The sequence below is a fragment of the Molossus molossus genome, unplaced genomic scaffold (genome assembly GCF_014108415.1).
Source record: "Molossus molossus isolate mMolMol1 unplaced genomic scaffold, mMolMol1.p scaffold_m16_p_15, whole genome shotgun sequence".
NCBI classification, from domain to species: domain Eukaryota; kingdom Metazoa; phylum Chordata; class Mammalia; order Chiroptera; family Molossidae; genus Molossus; species Molossus molossus.
In genome coordinates, this window is record NW_023425350.1 from 25,873,044 (window position 1) to 25,896,829 (window position 23,786).

The 23,786-nt window shown below is 35.4% G+C and overlaps 1 protein-coding gene across 3 annotated transcripts in view; it reads right to left on the minus strand.

The window, feature by feature from the left end:
- The window catches only part of MAP4K3 (mitogen-activated protein kinase kinase kinase kinase 3), a 151,958-nt gene that overhangs the window by 18,893 nt on the left and 109,279 nt on the right, over positions 1–23,786 (minus strand). For 2 of the 3 annotated variants that reach the window (XM_036262865.1, XM_036262867.1), the window contains 8 exons: positions 18,481–18,519; positions 18,182–18,235; positions 15,443–15,485; positions 13,910–14,069; positions 12,692–12,804; positions 9,689–9,730; positions 6,287–6,371; positions 4,068–4,147 (listed from right to left, as the gene is read on the minus strand). In XM_036262865.1, the coding sequence (XP_036118758.1) occupies positions 4,068–4,147; positions 6,287–6,371; positions 9,689–9,730; positions 12,692–12,804; positions 13,910–14,069; positions 15,443–15,485; positions 18,182–18,235; positions 18,481–18,519 (616 nt within the window). The remainder of the gene's footprint in view (positions 1–4,067; positions 4,148–6,286; positions 6,372–9,688; positions 9,731–12,691; positions 12,805–13,909; positions 14,070–15,442; positions 15,486–18,181; positions 18,236–18,480; positions 18,520–23,786) is intronic. The other variant, XM_036262866.1, reaches the window with a different exon arrangement.

A 23,786-nucleotide genomic window follows, 5' to 3' on the forward strand; every position in this document is an offset into this window, starting at 1 on the left:
AAATTAACGATGCAATTTCATTATCTAAGTCTTAACTTGGTATGATTAGCTCGAGTCTGGTTTATGCAAGCACTATGTAATCCTAAAAGACACAAGAAAAGGACATTCCAAACAGGACTATTCCTTTACTTTGGCTCTGGGATTAGATAATTAAGACTCTCTTGTGTACTTCCCCTGACAATGTTCTTATCCATGCACATGAACATGCTTGGCTTTTGGAGAGGAAGAGATAGGAAAAAGGACCATGGTGCAGTGGAACACAGGATATAGACACAGTAGATGTAGAAAAAAAATGGCTGAGAGAATATGATGAAAATTTTAAAATCATGAATCATATGGAAATTACTGAAATCTCGTATGTAAGAACTGAGAGACACCCCTGGAAGCTTGAAAGTGATTAGTATTTACAGCAAAGAAAAGTGAATTTCAAAGAATACAATCCATATACTTTGATGGAATAACTGCTCTCATTCAGATACTGCTTTTCTTTTTTTGTTAATCCTCTGCTGAGGATATTTTTCCATTGATTTTTAGCTAGAGATAGAGTGGAAGAAAGGGAGGAAGGATGGGAGGGAGAGAGAGAGAAACATCAATATGAGAGAAACACACTGACTGGTTGCCTCCTGCACCTCTTTGACTAGGACCAGGGATCAAACCTGCAACCCACGTATGGCGCCCCTGAGCGGGAATCAAACCCAAGACCTTTTGATCCAAGGGCCAATGCTCCAACAGCTAAGCCAAACTGGCCAGGGGTCATTCTGAGATTTCATTATGAGTATCAGTGGATCTCAAAGTGGTCCTTGCACCAGCATCATAAGCATCACTGAGGCACTTTTTAGAAATGGAAATTCTTGGACCTTACTCCAGACTTACTGTATAGAAGTTCTGAAGGTGACCCCAGCAATCTATGTTTTAACCAGCCCTTCAGGTCATTCTGATGTACAGTGAAGTTGAGAACCACTGATGAATATAAGCAAAGCATTCTGATTTAACAAGCTTGGATGCTGGGTTTGCTCTGGCAATTTCTACTAGGTTACTCCAAAATAGATTGGGATGAGGATGAGGAATGGAGAGAGTGAAGAAATAAATGATGAAACGAATCAAGGCCTCTAAGGACATTATTATAGTAAAGCATAAAGTCACAATGATGGCCCTGAATAATTAAATGAGAAAAGGTAATAATAAAATGGGAGAAACAAATTAAAATTTTGGTACCACTAGTACCAAAACTATGGTTTATTATGAGATTATATATTTGTAGTGTGATTTAGTTCATTTAATACAAGGACCAGAAAAAGACAAAAGTTCTTTCCATATTATCAACATAGAAACAATGAAAAGTATTTATGCAAAGTTTTATTAAGTGCTGGATTTCATTTTGGAGTCTCATTTTTAACCACATTTATTAATAAAGCTCTAAAAGTTTTTCTAGATTTGTAATGTCTACTTCCCTTAGCAAATCAGGCTCTGGGTGAAATGATCAGTTTAATAGAAGTACACAGTAGACAAGTAGGGTAGGTTCTACCGTTTGCCCAGATTCAGAGATCTGCTTTCTCAATGACTCTGTGACCTTACTCTTTATAAAGTGCTTAAAAGACTGTCTGGTGCACATTGTGCCTGCAATAAATGTTAGTGATAAATAATAACAACAGGTAAAAAATTTTAAAGTCAAGACACTGCTGTGTATCATCTTCCCCCCTTTCAGCATCTTCCCCCAGCTAGCAGACTCATGCCACGCAGTTTCTTTTCCCTAACGTACAGAGAAAACCAACCTAATAATCGTAAGATGAAAAATTCAGGGCTCACACACTCATTCTCTACAGCAGCGGTTCACAACCTGTGGGTCGCAACCCCTTTGGGGGTCAAATGACCCTTTTACAGGGGTCACCTAAGACACCGGAAAACACATATTTCCCATGACAATTCATAACAGTAGCAAAATTACAGTTATGAAGTAGCAACAAAAATAATTTTATGGTTGGGGGTCCCCACAACATGAGGACTGTATTAAAGGGTCGCGGCGTTAGGAAGGGTGAGAACCACTGCTCTACAGGCTTCCTCTGGGAGGAAAAACGTTTCATTTTGAAGGGAATATTTAGCTGAGAAAACATGGCTCTGGCGGTGTAATTTCAAACGCTGAAGCACCGAAGAAGAGGACTTCCTGCAGACTGGGACTGAGTGGAGCTGACGAGTGCCTTCATGTCACAGTCCCTTAAGTCAGGTTAATAAATGCTTATCCACCTATGCATGAAGTTGGTCTTGTTTTTTATAATTAATATTGTTACCAGTAATATCATTTTAAGAGACATTCTTATATCCAAAAAAATATTACCACCTTTAAATTAGTTATTTACTGATTATTATAAATAACAAGATCCTTCTATTTTTTTTTCCTCCCTAGCTCTTATGTATTTTTCAGCCACTTGACTGTATACCCCTCCAATGAAATAATTTAGGCTATATCATACAGTTTAGGACCTTGTCAGAAAATCTGAATAAAAAATGCTGTGATGGGAGAAGATGGAAATGTTTGATTATGAAGAAATTATCATTACTTATGGATTTTTTTCTCCATTTTATTTGTAATCAGTTTATATTGATAATGGAGAATTATTGGTACATCCCACAGGCACCCCAAACTCAATGTGACCAAACTACATGCATGACCAACCCCTTCAAACCGACTTCTCCTTCTGCTTACTACACCTGCCTGAGGTACTGTCATTCACCGTCACTCACACTGGAAACCTGAAGTTTCCAACTCTCTTTAGCTCCACGGTGAACGGGTCGTTCGATCTGGCTAATTCCAGCGCTTTCATCTTTCTCTAGGCCCAGTGTTTCTCTACAGGAGCAACGCAAGTGGGAGAGGCAGCGCAGTGAAGCAGTTAAAGACATGGACTCTAGAGCCAGCCTGCCTGGATTCATATCCCAGTTAAACCACTTAATAGCTGTGCGATCTTTGAACAGTTATTAATCCTTTCTGTGCCTCAGATTTCTCATCTGAAATGAGAATAACATTGGCATCTACCTCTGAGAGTTGTTGTGAAGATTAAAAATGTGACTAATATACACAAAACATTTGAAAACTGTGCCTGGCAAATGTTTATACAGGTCTTACCTACTAATATCATCACCATCATTAGCATTTTTGCAGGTAGTTTAGTGTTCCTGACCTCTGGGTACTAAATGCCAAAAGCTTCTCCCCATCATTGTAACAGTAAAAAATGTCCCCATACAATTCCACATCCCATTTTTGCCTCTCTGCCTCTCCAATTCTGCCCTGACAACAATTCTTTACTCTCTAACCATAATCTCTAGTCTCATCTCTCAGGATCCCGTGAAGAGCTATTTATAAATCACAGATCTAATGATCACGATACACAAAGTTCTGGGGTTTGGCACTGCCTGCCCACCAGCTCCATACATTGACACTTCTCTACACTCACTCTATACCAGTGATTCTCAACCTGTGGGTTGCAACCACTCTGGGGATTGAACGACCCTTTCACAGGGGTCGCCGAAGTGTTTTCCGATGGTCTTAGGAACCAAGACACGGCTCCTCTATCCGTCTCCAGGTGGGTCCGCCCACATGCAGATACGCCCACATACAACATGAGGAACTGTATTAAAGGGTCTTGGCATTAGGAAGGTTGAGAACCACTGCTCTATACTTTAGTCACATCATCTACGCATACACGCCTTCATCTATATCCTCCTGTTTCTCTTGCAACCTTTTTCTCAAGGTCATTTACATTCCATTTGAAATGTCTCTCCTCATCTCTCCCCAGGAGGTGCTAGTGACTTCTGCCTCTGTAGCCTATGCCTCGTACTACATCTAACTGAGTGGTGCAGTTTTTGGTTTATGTGTCTGTTCCCTCTATGAGATCATGAGCCCCTTAAGGGTAAGGACTAGTACTGTGAATGTGTCTTCAGTACCTGGTAAACAGAATATGCTCCATGAAGGTTTTATGAGTAAAAGAGGTAGCAAATTATAAAATCAAAATTATTTCTTGTCTAGTGTCACTTATAACAACTTAAAAATTAATAACAAGAAAAATGCAAAATACCTGTTCCATTGATGTTTCATGAAGTTCATTAAGATTCAAGGTATAAATCCCTTCTTCAGCACCAAATATCAAGTACTGATCTGAAATGATAAAAATAATTCAATGATTTTGATATAGATAAAACATAAAAAACTATAGTCTAAAATTAAGCAAATCTGTATTAATATATAAAATACTTATCATTTATAAGCATTACATATTTTTTATTTTAATGCATATAAGTGGTTAGACACTGTAACTTAATGAACTGAGTTATATGCAAATATTACCCTCAAAGCAATGAAAAAATTTTATGTAAAAAATGACATCTTGAAGAGTGGTACTAAGGACTGACAGAGAATCTGCAGCACCTTTTCTAAAATTCCTTTGAGGATCATGTGCAACTGACATACAGAATGTGAATCAAGAACAGGCAATGCAGATTCAAAAATTTTGCAAATGGGCTATTATTATTATAAGCACTGACATAAAAAAAAAAAAAGATCTGACTTGTGCCTATTTAAAAAGTGAACTAAAACTTGGATACTTGCTAGAGTACTCAATATTTCTAGAAGATACTAGAAGTTTGGCCATGGTCCTCTTTGATACGTTTTGTTTTGTTTTGTTTTGAATCGTCACCTGAGGACATTTTTCCATTTTTTGTTCAGATAGAGTAGGAGGGAGAGAGAGAGAGAGAGAGAGAGAAACATCGATGTGAAAGACACACATGGAGTGGCTGCCACCCGCACAACCCAACCAGGGCCGGGGACAAACTGCAACAGAGGTACATGCCCTTAGCGGGAACCAAACCCTGGTCGCTCTGGACCGCAGGCCGACGCTCTAACCGCTGAGCCAAACCAGCCAGGGCCTCTTTGATACGTTTTTACAAGATAAAACAACAGGTCCAGAACTTCTGCAGCCTAAACTGAAGTGTGGAGAACAACTCAGAATGCCACGAGCTCTCCTGCCCTGCCCAGCGTGGAGGACTAGTTCCAGTAGATCACAGGCATAGGCCTGTGGTCAGAGAGCTGAACTGGCTTCAAACTGCAGCTCTACTGCCGAGTGGCCGGGACCCCCTCCGAGTGTCATCCTCCCTACCTGTGAAAAGAAAATACCTATACCTTGGATTTTTATGGTTTAGAAAGAACAGGTGTGTGTATGTTTCTATTTATATCTTATAGAAACAGTTATTAAGATACAGATATATACAGTCTTTAGTAGTGCCTAATAACAACTATTCTTTTTTTTTTGATCGTCACCCAAGGACATTTTTTTGTTTTTTGTTCAGATAGAGTGGGAGGGAGGGAGGGAAAGAGGGTGGGAGGGAGGGAGAGAGAGAGAGAGAGAGAGAGAGAGAAACATGATGTGAAAGGGACACATCAAGTGGTTCCACCCGCACAACCCAACCAGGGCCAGGGACCAACTGCAACCGAGGTACATGCCCTTAGTGGGAACCGAACTCGGGTCTCTCTGGACCACAGGCCAACGCTCTAACCGCTGAGCCAAACCGGCCAGGGCGACAACTATTCTTATTATGACTCCTTTTAAGGTGAGAGATTCTACAGTGGTCACTAGATCCCGAATCCTTGGTAGTTAAATTCCTTTAGCAATGGCCATGTCTAAAGAAAGCACAGATATTGAATGACGATGCTGCAGAAAAGAAGAAACTTTTCTGGAGGAAATCAGTGGCAGAGAGCATATGGTTTCACTATACTAATATGGTGACTACACAGTGATGTTTTAATGTCATATACTTACTGCTAATAACATAAAGAAACATTTACCTTAAAAAACTTAACTGTATCAAAAATTTTTTTCAGAAAGATTAAGAAAATAAATCAAATCAAATGCTTTCTTGGCCTTAGTTTAAAAAACAATTAGAAAGATAACAGATATACCTAAATGAAACAAGCCGAGCAGAAAAAGACAAATACCACATGATCTCACTTATTTGTGGAATATAATAATCATAACAGTCTGAGGAATAGGGTAGACCCAGAGATGTGGAAGTAGGGTACAGACTGACAACCCTCAGAATAGGGGGTGTAGGGGGAGGGAAGAGATAAACCACGGAACTTATATGCATGTACGCATAACAAATGGACATGGACAACAAAGCTGGGGACGGGGTGGGGGTGGGGATGGGGGGGTGGGTGTCAATGGGGTAAAAAAGGAGAAACATCTGTAACAAAAACAAACAAACAAACAAAAGGATAACAGATACAAACATATAGTACTACCTCTGGTATCTGGGTTTATCCATGATGTTGCACAGTGAATTTTCAAGGGACACCCATTAAAAACCTTTGAAAAACAAGCACCCATCTGGAAAAATGAAGAACTAAATTAATATACCAGCCATAGTCATTTGCCTCACTGTAGTACCACAAAGGTTCCAGGCATAACGGTGATTGTCAACTGATGCAAGATTTTACTTAAAAGAGTTATTTTATTTTTTCTGTCTTCTCAAATAAACAAAGCGGTAATAGCAACCAATTCTGCACAATAATTTGTTTACAGAAGTATTATTTACACGTCCCTCATCAAGAGCAATACAATAATCCCTGGTCAGAAAGTAATTATAAACTCTACAAAAGTGAAAAATTTTGTTATTTGGTTCTATGAGCCTAAATAATTGAATTAAATATTACAAAGTAAAAGAGGTATGGTTGATTTAAAAATTCATGTATGTACTTCAATCTCAAAACATAGACTCACTTAAAAAAAAAATTGAGCAATCTGATTATTTTCCCCAGAAGGATTCAATAGAAAAGCTTTATTCTTTGATGTTAGTATTTATCAAGCCCATTTACAAATCTTTCAGATAATACCTTATAATGAAATATAGTACCATTCATTTGAACTTTTTCACCTTCAAAAAAGTAAAATGTTACTTTTGTAATTATTGTTCAGGTTAGAATAAATACATATAAGAAATCTTACTTATTTAATCACTTTTACTACCAACAATATTTTGATATTATTTGGGGGAAAATAATCTTAAAATATTTGGTCAGAAGAACAGCACTGTGATTCATTTTATAGCAGTAATGTTTTCTTCACTAAAGTGGAGATAATACAGAGTAGGGTAAAAGTAGGCTTACATTTGTTCATATGAAAAATACAATAATTAATAAATGATAATACAAGAATAAACTGTTTCACATACTCATGACAGTAAACCTACTTCTGCCTCACCCTATACTCGGAGAAAACACATCACTAGTTGACTATAATGAATTAAGAATATTAACATAAAATATATAAATCTTAAGATTTCCTTTTTACTTAGGAACATGCCAACCAGTATTTTAAAGACTTTAGTACCAAAAAACAACAGCCTGGCAATACCATGAGATGGCAGGAGACTGATAAAAAATGTTTTTATGGTGTAGGGCAGAAATTCTATTACTTTACTAATCAATAATTAAACTACCCTTTCAAGATAGCTACCAAAAGTTGTATGTTAAGGTATTGCTAAAACCCCTAAAAATCTCAATGACAGCCCTGGCCTGTTTGGCTTAGCGGTTAAAGCGTTGGCCTGCGGTCTGGAGAGACTGGGGTTCGGTTCCCGATAAGGGCACGTACCTCAGTTGCAGTTTGTCCCCGGCCCTGGTTGGGTCATGTGGGTGGCAACCACTTGATATGTCCCTTTCACGTCAATGTTTCTCTCTCTCTCCCTCCCACTCTATCTGAACAAAATATCGAAAAATGTCCTCAGGTGAGGATAAAAAATAAAAATAAAAAAAAAAATAAAAAATCTCAATGACAAAAGGAGGCACAAAACAAACTGGTCTCAACCTTAAGCTAATTTATCTAGTTGGTGTCCCCTATTTATCAACTCTTTCCGGTGAACTGCATACCTGACATAACAGTTTTATCTTGTAGCCAAATAGGAAATTTCATCCTTATTGTAAAAAACTTGTAGATTTCGGAGCTCTTTACACTTAAAACTTATTTTTATTTTGTAAAATAAAATATAGTTATTTAGATCTTTATACTAATTAAAAAGTAAAAAGGCTAGCTCGGCAGTTAGAGTGTCAGCCTAGGGACCAAAGAGTTGCAGGTCTGATTTTGGTCCCCAGCCCTGGTCAGGGTCGTGTGGGAGGCAACCAATGGAAGTGTCTCTCTTAGATCGATGTTTCTCTCTCTCTCTCCCCCTCCCACTCTATCTGAAGATAAATGGAAAAGTATCCTCAGATGAGTATTAAAAAAAAAAAAAAAAGTAAAAAGGCTAAAGAGCATAGTTGGGAGGTCAAAAACTAGAAAAACTATGAACATCTAAACTAGTGTTACATAGGTTTTGGATTATAGCTTTATAGCAGTGACCATGTAGTTCTATCTGTACTAACCTAAAATTACACTGAGGTAATATAATTTTAATCCTAGGATAAACAGCATGGCCTAATAAAAAACAAAGCCCACAATAGAAGATACTATAGGACATCTAAAATCTACTTGTAGGTCTTGTTAGAATTAGGTGACTAAAACCTTTGGATCTCATTTTTACTGTAAAGTTCTGTTTTTTTTTTGTTGTTGTTAATCCTTAACTGAGGATATTTTTCCATTGATTTTTTTAGATAGAGTGGAAGGGAGGAAGGGGAAGAGAGTGAGAGACATTGATGTGAGAGGCATATCGATTGTCTCCCACACACCCCAACTGGGTCCAGGGATTGAACCTGCACCCATGTATGTGACTTTGACAGGAAATAGAATCCAAGACCCGTTAGTCTATGGGCTGATGCTCTAATCGCTGAGCCAAACCAGCTAGGGCTAAAATTCTATGATTTGATCGTTGACAACATGTTAGAAAATAATATGTCATATCTACATTCTGTACTTTCTATTATATCCATGTGCCTTTTTCAACAATATCTGCAAGGAAGATATTAATAAATTTTGGAATAAGGGAGCTTTAAAACATGTAATTTTATCATAAGGGAGCTTTAAAATGTATAATTTTTCTATTTTACTTTGAGAACTACTTTTCAGATGTAATCAATATATTGAATTACCAATTATAGATTTTTTCCAACTATCATGGAGGTTCTTTTAAAAAAAAATTTTTTTTAAATATGTTTTTTTTTTTAATCCAGAGGACATTTTTGCATTTATTTTCAGATAGAGTGGGAGGGAGAGAGGGAAGAAGAGAGAGAGAGAAACATCAATGTGAGAGAGACATATCGACTGGCCACCACCCACACAACCCCAACCAGAGCTGGAGACAAACTGCAACCGAGGTACATGCCCTTAGTGGGAACTGAACCCAGGACTCTATGGTCTACGGGCCGACGCTCTAACCATTGAGCAAAACTGGCCAGGGCTAAAAGTATGTTTTTATTATTTTTAAAGAGTAAGGGAGAGATATAAACATCGACATAAGAGAGAAACATCAATCGGCTGCCCTTCCTGCACGCCCTCTACCGGCAATTGACCCTGAAACCTGTGCATGTGCCCTGACTGGGAATCCAACCAGGACCTCTCAGTCCATGGGACGATGCTCAATCCACTGAGCCACACTGGCTAGGCTGGAGGTTCTTTCAAATAGGCAAACAATATAACCAAAGGTACACATACAAGCAATTATTTGTCATTATATTTAGTTTGAAAACTTCACCTATTTGATATTTATTTATACTTACATGTACTTTAGGTGTTGGGGGTAGACCGTTACTAATAGGCTTCTAGAAAAAGAACACATGCATGATTATACTTTTTTTGTTGCTGTTTGGTATAACAAACTCAAGTATTAGAATAAAATACATGAATACATTCTTTTTGTAAAACAAAACACTGGTGATAAGGCTGAAGTTCCCCATAAATCTTCCACAGTCCACTTATTACTAGTACCTGCACCTCAAAAAAATGGTTTAGTGTATATCCTTCCAAACCCTTCTCTAGGCCATGATATGCACTCATGTATTTGTGTATCCTTCCAGACTATTTGTATATATTCATATAAATGTTCTCACAGAAAATACTGTTTGTATGTGTTCAAGAACATTGGTTATGTACTATCACGGAAACTGTTCTTTACCTGAAACTGCATCTCAACAGCATTTCATATCAGTACATACAGATCTGGTTCATTTGTTTAACTGCAGCACAGTATGGTTATAACATAATTTAGCTACTATTCCCTAATTGTTACTGAATATTTAGGTTATTTTCAATTTTTTACTGTAACAATAATGTGGAAATGATCACCCTTGCATATACCTTACAATGCAATGTGTGAATGGTTTTGTCAGGGTATACTGTGAGAAATGAAGCTACTGGAACAAGGGATCTGTACCTTTTACATTTTAGTGGATATGGACTGCCAAGTTGTCTTTCAGAGTGCCCACATCACATCACACTCACCAGTAATGTATGAGAGTCCTGGTTCCTTATAGTCTCACAGACACTTAACATGTATTATCAAACTGATTAGTGAAACATGTTTTCTCATTAATTTGCATGTCTCTGATTGCTAGAAAGGTTGAGAATCTTTCTTAAAAAATACTTACTGGCTCTCTGTATTTGCTCTTTTGTAATTGTTTTTTCATATATATATATTTTTTTTATAAGTTACCTTTTTCTTATCTATTTGCTGGAGTTTATATAAATCTAGATTTAAATACTGTATATAATATATATATATTACAAATGTGTCCTCCTAGTCTGTAGATTAGCTTCGCCTTGTTCACAATGTATTTTTATCAAAGTTTTAAATTTTGATTTATTCAAATATATTAGTCCCTGGTCAGAGTATACTAATAATTACAAAAAAAAGCAAAAACAGCACATATGCTCACCTACAATATTCTCAAGAATACCAGATATTTTTTCAAGGAGCTACATTTCTGGAGTATATGATTTGTCTCCTGGAGAAGGAATCTCTTTGGGAGAGAATATACTTTAAATATAAATTTTATAAAAGTCTAGATTTCTTTCGAGGTCAACCTTAACAGCTTTTAAAAAAAATGATGTATTTTTTTCTCCATCTGATATAAATCACAATTATTTAAATGATGCAACAAAAATTAACTAAAAAGCTACTATTAATTGATTTAATATGCATGACACATTCTGTGTAGTACCACTTATATGAGTAACTAGTTGACACTTCTGAAATTGACTATTTAAATTTTTACCTTGTAAGTATGTTTATGAGAGTGCACAGCCTACTACTGCCACCAATTTCTGAAAAAATTTTTTTTCCATTTGGCAAATACTTTATGTACTTATTTTTATATTTGGGTTCTTAAATTATCTTCTATCATCTATTTTAGTGAAACATTATTTTTAATTAGGGAACTCTGAATGTTATAACTGTTAGATTTAAGTACTAACAGAAGGCTGTGAATAATTTCAAGAAGCTGTACAAACGGTAAAATCATATTTCAGTATATCGTGGATACTTTATCCTATGATAGAGTTGTGGAATATATATTTCAGAATCAGTATGACTTGTAGTTTAACTAGTAGTTTCTTATACTAATGAAATAAGGTAACAGAAAAAGTGAATAAAAATGCACACATAATAAAATGTATACATCTCTGAAAGGTCATTATATTGTTGCAGAACCAATTACTACATTAGCAGAGCTTCTAAAATGTATACCCATGAAAACACACTGCTCAGTTGAAAAGTCTTCATAAAACCCGTTTCTGAAGGACATTTTACACTTTTGTTAAAAATGTTATAAATAACAACAGATAACCCCAGGTCAAAAGCCTTGAGTTATAAAAAATAGCATGTCATATTCTATAGTGAAATCTTAACAGCTGAACAGATACAGCACAAAGACAGCCTCTGACAATGCTTACTACTGTGCAAAACCCTATCTATATGCACACAAACATATTAAAGGTACTATAAATTTCTACAAAACAAACAATAAATATTGGTATACACAAAAACTTCGAAAATATTCTCATCTCATGATCTCATTGGCATCTGCTGAATTGGAGATTTTAAGGATTTTTTGTTGTTTTAAGTTCTATGACAGACAAATATCTTCTGATGATCGAGTAAATTCTTTACAAATGCTAAAAAAATTTTCATCTCTCTGATAAATACTACTTATGTTTTAATAGTTATGTCATGTGTTTTATCTAACATTTATAACAGAAATAGCTGCTATGGCTAATTTCATTTTTTTTAAGTGATGTCTACTAGAAAATAATCTTAACTTTTCCTTTTGTCAGCTTTTCTGAGTAAGAGTAGTAATACTGCAATCTGCGTATTATACAGTGAGAAATTTATCCTTGGGTGGAAGCTATAGTTTTCCTCATCTGTCCATGTCCTTGTTTCCTAAACTTCCCGACACTGTAAAAGGAACTGTTAAGAATTCTCATTAATGAAAATAATAGTTCTTTTCTGAACAATCACAAGAATAGACTAAGTGTTTACTTGCAGGCAGGTCACAAATTGGCCTAAATAATTAGAACAGAAAGCCACCACTCAAATTTACCATAGCAAAGTTACTGTCAAAAAGAGATTTAAACAATCCATATTATTATAATTAATACACTAAAATACCAATATAACTAATTATAAAAGATACAATTGCTATAGTTCACTAATTATAGTCACAAAACTAACCTAATAGTGAAGAAGAAAACAAATACAAGTAGACTTTATGGATATGAATACCTACTGGTACATCTTTCTTTTCTTTCCTTGAAAGGTTTGTTCCTCTATGTTCATTCTGTTGTTGATATAATGACCCATCTCGTTCACCATTTAACTGGAAGGAGCCCACTCCATTTCCTTCAATAAGATGTTTAAATATATTTTAAAAAGGACTAATTTTCACTCAGAAAATTATCAAATAGGAAAGAAAAAATATCTCTGTGACAGTTTTAGCCTTCATTTAGGATCACCCAGTAAGAACATTTAGTATTAAAGTAAGAAGTCTTACATATATGCTCTTCTACTTATATCTCTATTTCTTTCATATAGGCAAGTTTCAATTCAGGCTGTACCAGAATACATATATTTGTGTTAAGAAGACAAAAAAGAAACACTGCACACATAAGTACTACCAGGAAAGGAGCAATTTAGAGCATAGTATCAAAGAAACTTGCATTGCTCTTTTTATTTTTATTTTTTTTTATCCTCACTCAAGAACATTTTTCCATTTTTTGATCAGCTAGAGCAGGAGAGAGAGAGAGAAACATCGACGTGAAAGGGACACATCAAGTGGCCGCCATCCACAGGACCCAACCAGGGCCGGGGACAAACTGCAGCCAAGGTACATGTCCTTAGTGGGAAGCAAACCCAGGTCTCTGTGGGCCGCAGGCCGACGCTCTAACCGCTGAGCCAAACCGGACAGGGCGGCACTGCTCTTTTTAAAATTGCTTCTTTTGTATAATATACAAGAAACTTCACAGTATTAAAATAGCACCCTCCGCTATTAATTTGAAGGCAAATACCCAACAAATGTTGACAGTTATTTTTTTAAATGACTAAATGAAATAAAACAAAGAAGTTAGACAAAGTATCCTCTTCTTTTTCTGAAACAGCAGTAGCCTATAACCAAAACTCATTTTACTTGTTTGTTCAGAATTTAATTTATTTTGTTGCCAAACTACAAACAAATGATGAATTGAGCATAAACAATTCTCCATAAGGGGAAGGCTAGATATAAAATGAGAAACAAGGGGAAAAATTCCCAAACTAGGCCACAGGTAATCCCTGTCATAAAAACACTTCAAACCATGAGGCAGAAAGCAGAAAACATGTCTATAGCCATTGTCTTCCTTCTTTCCTCCTCAAAGGAATTTCAAATAATCTCTTAAAAGAAAGATTCCTTCCTTTTCTTTCACACGGTATGAAAACCTATTCACTGATTTCACCCTCCCTTCCCCATTACCTAAAGCAATAGGCTTTTGTGGAGGTAATCTGGGAGGTGGTGGTCTAGGTGGGACTTGGGATGGTTTAGCTGGGCTCTCTGACATGGGACATCTCTTGATTGTTCCTTGATTATCATCCTCAGTAGAATGAGTTTCCTGGGGTATGAATATGGACTTAGGCTGAAATAATACAGAAAAGGAGACCAATAAATTAAACATGAAATAATTCATGTTTCATTTAACATAAAAAATATTAAGTATTTTTCCTGAAGTAAATATTATCAGAGGCTTGTAAATTGTGTACACCAGCAGTTTCAAGGTTATTCAACTATCTGATTCAGATGATCTCAATACGTATTTTAAAATTATACATTAAAATGTTTTCTCAAGAAAATAAAAAGAGGCCTCTTTCTATTAATTCCTTACAAGCCTTCCCACTTAGACTTGTCAAATAAAAATATGCTGGTCTTTCTTATCTCCAATTTAAATGAGTCTCTCTCTATTTTAAACATTCAGGCTAATCGAAGTTCAGCTCCTTACAAGGCTCATCTAAACTGTCTCTTTTAGACGACTCAATGTCTTATGTTAATGCTTAATCTTTCAGATGGAGGTCAGGAGAAGATAGCAATTAAAATTTTATCATCAAGGAGAATACTAATAAAAGATGCCTGAGAAACTTTCTGTTCAGACAACTGTAAAACCTCCAATCAGCAGAAGGTTTGGAGAATATATAAATTCTTGTAAATGTGTCCCTTATTAGAATGATTTCTTAACACTTATCTCTTTGAAATTCAGATCTCTATACTTTTGCTAATACTAAAAAAGCAAGTATAAGTATTATTTACCAGTGTGAATCATGATTTTCTCAAAAGTATGAAATGAAAACAAAATATAGTAATATACTGGATAGCAAGAATGACCAGACTCCAATTCTCACTTATAATCCAATTTCAAACCTTGTAACAAACAGCTCATTTTATAAACATTACATTTTATAATTAAAACTTACTATACATAGGCTTATAAAATATATTTATATCACCAATACCTATATTAACTCCTTTTATAAAAAAACAAAACCACCCTCATCTGTTGGAATAATTCTACTATTTTATGATGCTTTCGTTTGGCAAAAAGATTTCAATGAAAAAAAATTGAAAATTACTGACCTATTCTTAATTTAAAAGTACCTTCTGAAAATTAAATATCTGTGATGATAAATCACTATTCTTTACTCATTCTCAGGACATCAGTTAGTAGATTGTAGATTTTGAGAAAAAAAATCTTACTTAAAAATGTAAGTTTTCGAACCCAAGTGAAATACTACTAATCCATTAATATAATTATTTTCATGTACAAATTTCATAAATGGCAAGTTGGATAATTTAAAAAGACACACAATAATAATCACAATTATCTACTTTTATCATGATTAGTAACTTCATGATGTTTCTTTGAGGAGCCCAAATGAAAATAAGCTACAGAGTAACTGTTAAAACAGTATTAAACAACCACACACACACAAATTCACACTGAAAAACAAATCTGCCTACCTTTGGTGGCAAAGGAGGTGGAATTTTTGCTTTCATGGTTGAACTATAAACACATAAAAGTTTAGAATTAGAATTCTTTATTTTACAAAAAAATCATTACTAAAATATAATTAACTTTTCAAAGTTATGGAAGAAAACTGGGCATTTTTGAAAATATTCTGTTAAATATTCAAGTTATGCTGAATGAAGTATGCTTTCTTGGTTTCAAATATTATACAGTAATTAAAACTTGAAAAGATAATTACAATTACAGTTTATAGCAACAGAAAGGCAATTAATGTAAAAACATAACTTGTTTAGGGAAAAAGAGCAAAATGATCTAGTATAAAATATTTCACAATGGAATATATATATTTACTACTGTTAGATATGAAATATCTCTGATGAACCTCATCAAAATATACATGCTCTATGAAATTATGCACAGAATTGACTGGACTGAAACTAAGATCCACTGTGATTTAGGACTGTAGTTTTAAAAAAGTTTACAAAACTTAAAAGATGACAGAGCATAAGTTCTCTGATGAGGAAATGAGGCCCAGAGAAGTGACCTGATCCAAGTTCAGAGCAGCGAGTAGAAAGGAAAACCAATGCTTCCAATGACTCAGACACTCTTCCAACTCTACTGTGAAACTGTATCTTTCTTAAAAAAGAAAAATTTAAAAGAACTAGATATCAATGCTTACATAAGTAAAAATATTCTCCCTGTAAAAATATTACATTTAGTCCAAAGTATTTGTTCATTTGAAATACATCAGATGAAATTTAATCAACTGAATAAGCCTCTTTTGTAGTTGTAATAATTATAGCAGCTACCAATTACTAATTTATGATATTAAGCTACAAGATATATTTACTATCATTACTAGTTTTTTTCAAAGTTCTTTGTCCACAGTGCTATGGACTAAACTGTGCCCACCCAAAATTCTTGTTTAAACCCTAAACCCCCAATGTGATTGTATTTGGACATAGGGATTCTAGGAGGTAATTACAGTTAAATGAGGTCACAGGGTGGGGTCCTGATCCAATAGGATTGGTGGCCTTTATAAGAATAGAAAGAGATCTGCCCCCCCACACACACTCTGCCCAGGTAAGGACACAGCAAGAAGGCAGCTGTCTACAAGCCAGGAAGAGGACCTTTGCCAGAACTGAATCAGTGGGCACCTTCTCTTGAACATCTAACCCTCCAGAACTGTGACCAATTTTTGTTGTTTGAGCCACCCAGTCTATAGTATTTTGTTATGGCAGCTTGAGCTAAGACAGATTTTGGCACCAAAAAGTGGGGTGCTGCTGAAACATCAACCTAAAAATGTGAAGGCAGTTTTGAAACTGGATAATGGGTAGAAGCTGAAACCATTTTGAGGTTCATACCAGAAATATGAACGTTAAGAGTGATTCTGGTTAGAGGTCAAAGAAAGAGCAGAGAACTGGTGGGAAAATTTCCATCTTCTCAGAGAAAACAATCATCAACAGGATGCTGGGAGAAGTACGGACATTAAAGGCCACTGGTGAGGCCTTCCGTGGAAATGATGACCATGTTACTGGAAACTGGAGGAAAGGTGATCCTGCCTGCAGACTCAGACAACTTGGCGGAACTGTGTTCCAGTGTTTTGTGGAAGGTAAAACTTGCAAGTGATGAAACTGGATATTTAACTGAGATTTCTAAGCAAAGTGTGAAGGAGTGTCTTGGTTCTTTCTACTTATAATAAAATGAAATGAAAGAGATGAATTGAAGAAACAAATGCTAAAAACCAAAAGAAACTAAAATGTAAAATTAGAAAAATTCTCAGCCTATCCATATTAGCTTGGAAATGGATGGCATGAGAAAGCATGTTTGAAGAAAGCACCAAGGGTGAGGCTGGACTATCACTCAGCAGGAATTTATGGGATTATAGCAGCACAAACATTGGCAGTTTGAACTGAAGGGGATGGAGACGAGACAAAAAACAAAGGGAGGCTGTGAACTCCTTGGATTTCACAGGACAGGATGACAGAAGTATCTGAAGAGGAAAACACATTTTTTTAAGAAGAGGGAAAAAATAATTCTGAAGGTGTGCATTAATCATTAGATCTAAATTGAACTGATTTATTATATTCAGAATAAGTCTTTGACTAAAGTTGATGCTAAAAGAGGTGAGTTTTAGAGCCGCTGGGATAGAATGACTGTATTTTGCATGTGTTAAGGACATACATTTTAGGGGATGAGGGACACAATGCTATGGACTAAATTGTATACCCTCAACATTGTATGCTGAGGTCCTAACTCTGATGTGATTGTATCTGGAGATAGTGCTTTTGGGAGGTAGTGAAGGTCAAGTGAGGTCTTAAGAGTCAAGTACTAATTGAATAGGATTTGTGGCTTTATAAGAAGAGGGAGAGAGATTTCTCTCTCTGCATGTACACACTGAGGGAAGTCCATCTGGGGACACAGTGAGAGGACAGCTGTGTGCAAGCCTGGAAGAGAGCTCTCACCAGAACTAAACTGGTCAGCGGCCTGAACTTAAATTTCCCAGCTTCCAGAACTGTGAGCAATAAATTGTTGTTTAAACCACCAGTCTATGATATTTTGTTAAGGATGACTAATACAACTAGAACAGGAAAAAGGAAAGAAACTGTGCTAGAACTCATGATACCATGTTACTAATGATATTAAAATTACTGCCAATATTATGCTGCCAGACTTATGAAATCAGATCACATGACACTTTTTCTTTTACTAAAAATCAAAACAGAACGTACTGTTTAGATTCATCATCATCCCCTTCATCATCTTCTAAATGTGCCACATGCCCTCTAAAGACAAAGAAGGATAATTCCATTGTTACTAAGTGAACTTCACCAAAACAGCTGAAGAAATTTTAGAAAATGCAGGAAGGGCTATTGCAGGACAGAATTTTACTTCTACATCTTGAAAGAATTCAGAATTAAAACAACAATAACAATAAAATGATCTTAAGGCTACATGACAGAGAAAGGGACAAACAGACCTGATTCATTCATGACAAAGTATTTTACGCTTAATTAAAAAGTAAAATTACCGCTGATGTAATTCTTCTTCAACAGACTTCAGAAGACTCCTTAAAAGAAAAAAAATAAAATAGATATGTGAATTAAACAGTAAGTATTTATCTTCATCACTTTAACCTTACCCATAAATTATTACTTTTTAATAATTTACTAGAAATTTGTTACAATGATCATCTCTATACCATAAAACATCAAGCTATATTTAATGAGCTAGCTCTATTTTCTGTTGCTAATGTCTTTATATATGTATTTTAAATGAGCAAAATAAATCCTAATGTTTACTGAAAAATATCAATTCAAACAGAGGACAACCCACCACAAAATGTCACAATAGGGCTGACAAAAACAATAATTGCAGGGTCATAGTCAGGGGCTTCCAGGATTCAAATTTACCTGGAATAGTTACCTGACACCTGAAATTACATTTTCTTTTTCTTAAATTAAGGGAGGTGACACACTTTAAAAAAACATCATGCTCTCAGGCAATCCTACAAAATGAAACTCAACATGTTGGCTCTCTCTGCAAAAGCATGCATGCATGTGATGTGAATACATGAATGTAGTAGCACTTTGCTGTCACAGAAGACACTCACTTACCTGAAGTATCTGTTCTCCAGTGGTGGACTGGCAAACACATTTACACTTTTGGGAGACTACGCCTGTATCAGACCAGGTGTGAGGATTTTTTCATTAGGAGCAATTTATAAAACTCTGATATTCAGGAATGTAAGGGAGAACTCATGGCACCCCTGAATTCCCTTCTTTTCACTGCAAGTTCATGCAGCATACCTCCTATATTATACTCTTCAAGCATAAAAACTCAATAGCCTTCTTAAAACTAATGGGATAGAGAGAAATATGGTCACTAAAGTCAAAGTATTCAGCAGAAAATTTACTCTCTTCAAAAGTTGTAAGGTAGTACCTTCTAATCATTTCTCCCTCCTATATATATATTGAAAAAAAAAACTGCCCTTAGAATTATCAAAATAGAAAAACTGAAAGGTGTGGTTATCTGGTATAAGCTATTATTCAAATACATTTTAGCCATCAAATTTTAATTAGGCCAGTTTAATAACGATCTAAGTATTAAAAATTACAAAGTTCTAAATATGGATCATATTTTTCAGATAAGAAAATGAGGCCCTTCAGTCCACACATATTACCTTATTCACAAAGCTCTTTTATGCCTACCGCTGGGAAGGCAGAAGCTTCTCTACCGAAGGCAGTTTAGCAAAATGGCCACATGTTGTGAGGCAAAGACAGCCTGCCTCTGCCACTGACAGTTATGCAGCCTTCCATGAGTTACTTTGATTTCCTCAGGCTTCAGTTTCATATCAGCAAAATGGGAATTATAATAGTACTTGATGTCAGAGTGTTTAATATAGCTGAAGATACAATGAATGGCTACAGGTAAAATGCTTAGAATACTAATTTAGAACACAGTAAGTATTCAATGAGTGTTTTCTTTATTGTTATTGACTAAACAACATTGCTTTAGACCAGCAATTCTCAAATTGTCATCTGGGATCCTGGGGGGGTCTTAATCTCCTGTAGGAAGTCCGCAAGATCAAAACTACTTTCATAATACTAAAGTATTTATCTTTTCACTCTTATTCTTTCATTGAGAATGAAACTCTAGTTTTCCAGACTACAAGGAGCACGATATCACCACAGATTAGCAGCAGACGCAAGAAACCAGCTGTTTTCTATTAAGCCAGATAGGTATTAAGGAGATTTGCAAAAAATATCAAACAATGTACTTCTTTTTACTAATATTATTTTATTCAGAAAAAAATAGTTCTCTTTTAAAAATTCTCACCCGGGGACATTTTGCATTTCTCTTCAGATAAAGCAGGAGGGAGAGAGGGAGGAAAAGAGAGAGAGAAACATCGATGTGAGAGAGACACATCAAATGGCTGCCACCTGCACGACCCAAACCGGGGCTGGGGACAAACCGCAACCAAGGTACGTGCCCTTAGAGGAAACCAAACCTAGGACTCTCTGGTCTGTGGGCCGACGCTCTAACTGCTGAGCCAAACTGGCCAGGGCAAAAAATAGTTCTTCTTTATAAAAAATATTAGTGGGCCTCATCAAAAAGTTTGTTGTATCACACTAATCTATATAAAGCCTCTCTTTGCAATTATTTGCTGCTTCTACGTCTCATGGGAGGAATCAAGTGGTATTAGAAGGGAGGTACCATAAAGACATGGCATTTAAACTGGTCCTTAATAATAGTATTTTAAGATTGTAAAGGGATCCTGAGATCTGCTTTAAACTATTTTACTAAATTAAACACAGTATCTTTGAACTACATAGCGGGCTTTTATATAATTTTATTTATTTATTTATTTTTTGAATCCTCATCCGAGGATATTTTTCTATTTATCTTCAGATAGAGTGCGAGGGAGAGAAACATCGACATGAGAGGAACACATCGACTGGTTGCCTTCCACACGACCCCGACCAGGGCTGGGGACGAATCATAACTGAGGTATGTGCCCTTCACCGCAATCGAACCCGAAACTCATTGGTCGGTGGGCTGACGTTCTACCACTGAGCCAAACCAGCTAGAGCTTTATATAAGTTTAGAAGATGTGAAAAAAACATTTTCTTGAGCATATGACAATACTTTTTGAAGCATTTCTTTTTCCAATAGGGACTATTAGGATTTGAGAACAATTGAGAAGAGAATTTAAATATAGTTTATTTTCAGTTACCACGTGTAACTGAACTTAAATTGCATTTTACTTTTTTAAAAAGAGCCCTGGCCGGTTTGGCTCAGCGGTTAGAGCATCGGCCCACGAACCAACCGAGCTGCGGGTTTGATTCCAGCCAAGGGCATGTACCTTGTTTGCGGTTCATGCTGGCCCTGGTTGGGGTCTTGCGGGAGGGAACCAGTTGATGTTTCTCTCTATCTCTTTCTCTTTCCCTCTCTCCCACTCTATCTGATGATAAATAAAAAGTATCCTCAGGTAAGGAATTAAAAAAAAAAAAAAAAAGAATCTTCCTGGGAATACTAGGTTCTTTAAGAGAAGAGAGAAAGGCTGAATAAGAAAACATGAAAAAGCAGTTAGTCTATGGCTAGGGACCCATATGTATTTTTTATTCATTTACTTGTAAATCTACTATGTGTTAAGACATTTTTGTTAATAAAGCTAAAGAATTCATTAAGTATTAAAGAAAAGTAAAATATATGATTTGTTTTTCAGGCTTTATAAAAGAGAAAATAGAACATGGCTAAATTTGCTAAAACATCCATTTACAGTAAACACTGTATCTGGAGAGCACTGGAGAAAAATGCGATGCTGATTTAATCATCAAGGAGACATACTATGTAATAAACAATGTCACTATTCGCTAGTCCACTTGGATTCTTCTATTATGGAATTTTTAGAAAGTAATGAACAAAACAAAAAATGATGTCCTTACATATCAAATTACTAAATCAACTTAAAATGATTAAAAAATTTGAATAAGAATATTAAAAATGGAACAATATGCAAACACAAATTTAATTGGGCAAGTGAAGAAACTGATATGGAGAGAAGTAAACAAAGAAACAAACAAAAAAGCCCACTGGCAAAATATTTAGCATATTTGCATGAGCTAAGGTATTCATGCTGCTGGCTACTAAAGTCTTTCGAAATTTCCTAACTGGCTCAAAATAATCTATAAAGTACTGCTCTGATTATATTTGAAAACAAAAACATTCTGTTTCTCTAAAACCAAAGAACAGTTTTATTCACTTGATCTTACAATCAACAATTATTTACTGAGTAAATACTACAAATAAGGGCAACTAGTAAGTATTTACTAAACCATAAATATGGTAAATGCTTTGCAATGATTATTCCATTTCACCCTGAAGCAGATACTATTATAATACCCATTTTACTAGAGAAATTGAGGTAAATTTCTCAGCCTCATAACTTACAGAAAGAGACATTTCTGGCATTTATAACTATTCAACTGTGCCAGAAATTGTGTACTTCAATTTATTCTTTTCACTATTATACAGGTCTTTAAAAGGGAACTAATCTTGCTTTACGTTAAAAAAAATACTAATTTAGAGCTCTCTTAAAAAAAATTTTTTTTAAATCCTCACCTGAGGACATTTTCCCATTTTTTGTTCAGATAGAGTGGGAGGGAGAGAGAGGAAGAGAGAGAGAGAAAGAGAAACATTGACGTGAAAGGGACACATCGAGTGGCTGCCACTCGCATGACCTAACCAGGGCTGGGGACAAACTGCAACCGAGGGATATGCCCTTAGAGGGAACCGAACCTGGGTCTCTCTGGACCGCAGGCCGTCGCTCTAACCGTTGAACCAAAATGACCAGGGCTAAAAATATTTTATTGGTTTGAAATGGTCAGAAAAGTTGACCCCAATAATAACAGAATTCAAAAGAAAAAAAAAACACCCAGTAAGTCAAAATACATATGCACTTATTAAAAAATAACACCTACTATCTTATATAGTTCCTGCATGGTCTGTAATAGGTAGAAACCCATAAATGAAAATCTGTCTGCCTGATCACCTATGGAGAAAGCAGGAAATCCTGTGAGTTTTAAAACACTGCCTAGTCACAAGAATAAAGCAGACATATCAGTACAGTAAGAGAAGTGCTACATCCATGCTCATGTCACATGTATGTATATACCTATACATGAAAACACAGCCAAAGGTCAAACTTTTGGCCAACCTACCTTGCCAGTGATTCGTTATATAGAATACAGTTCCTTAAGCGGGGATCCAATTAATCAAAAAAATGAAGGTTGGGCAAATTATTAACATTTTACCTAACCAAAGCAACCATATACCATGAAAATGTTTAACAGTTAAAAATCAGAAGATAGGAACTAAGGAATCTGAAAAAGCATTTAGTTATGTTTTTCTGCAAGTATGTCATTTAAAATACATTTAAAATGAATTTATAAAAAGGGTAAATAAAATAGTTTTTCCAAATTACCCACTCTTAAAATATATTGAAATGTGCTAACAAGGGCCTTAAAACCAAAGGCCTCAAATTTAGACAAAATAACATTAAAAAATAGATGAATTTTTCATTTGCTAACCCACTATGAGACAAATTTTCCTTTGTTGTCCATCAACAAAGTAGAACAAACTATAAATAGCAATTACTTACTATTTAGATAGAATTTCATTTTTCTACTAGGAAAAAGTTACACTTATTTTTCATTTTAGGAAATATAAATAAGGTTACTAATAATAAAAGAACACAAACACCTCATATTTAAATGAAGTTCAATTTAAATAAAAATGAAGGCATTTCTCTAGGTTGTTATTCAAAGCCTTTTC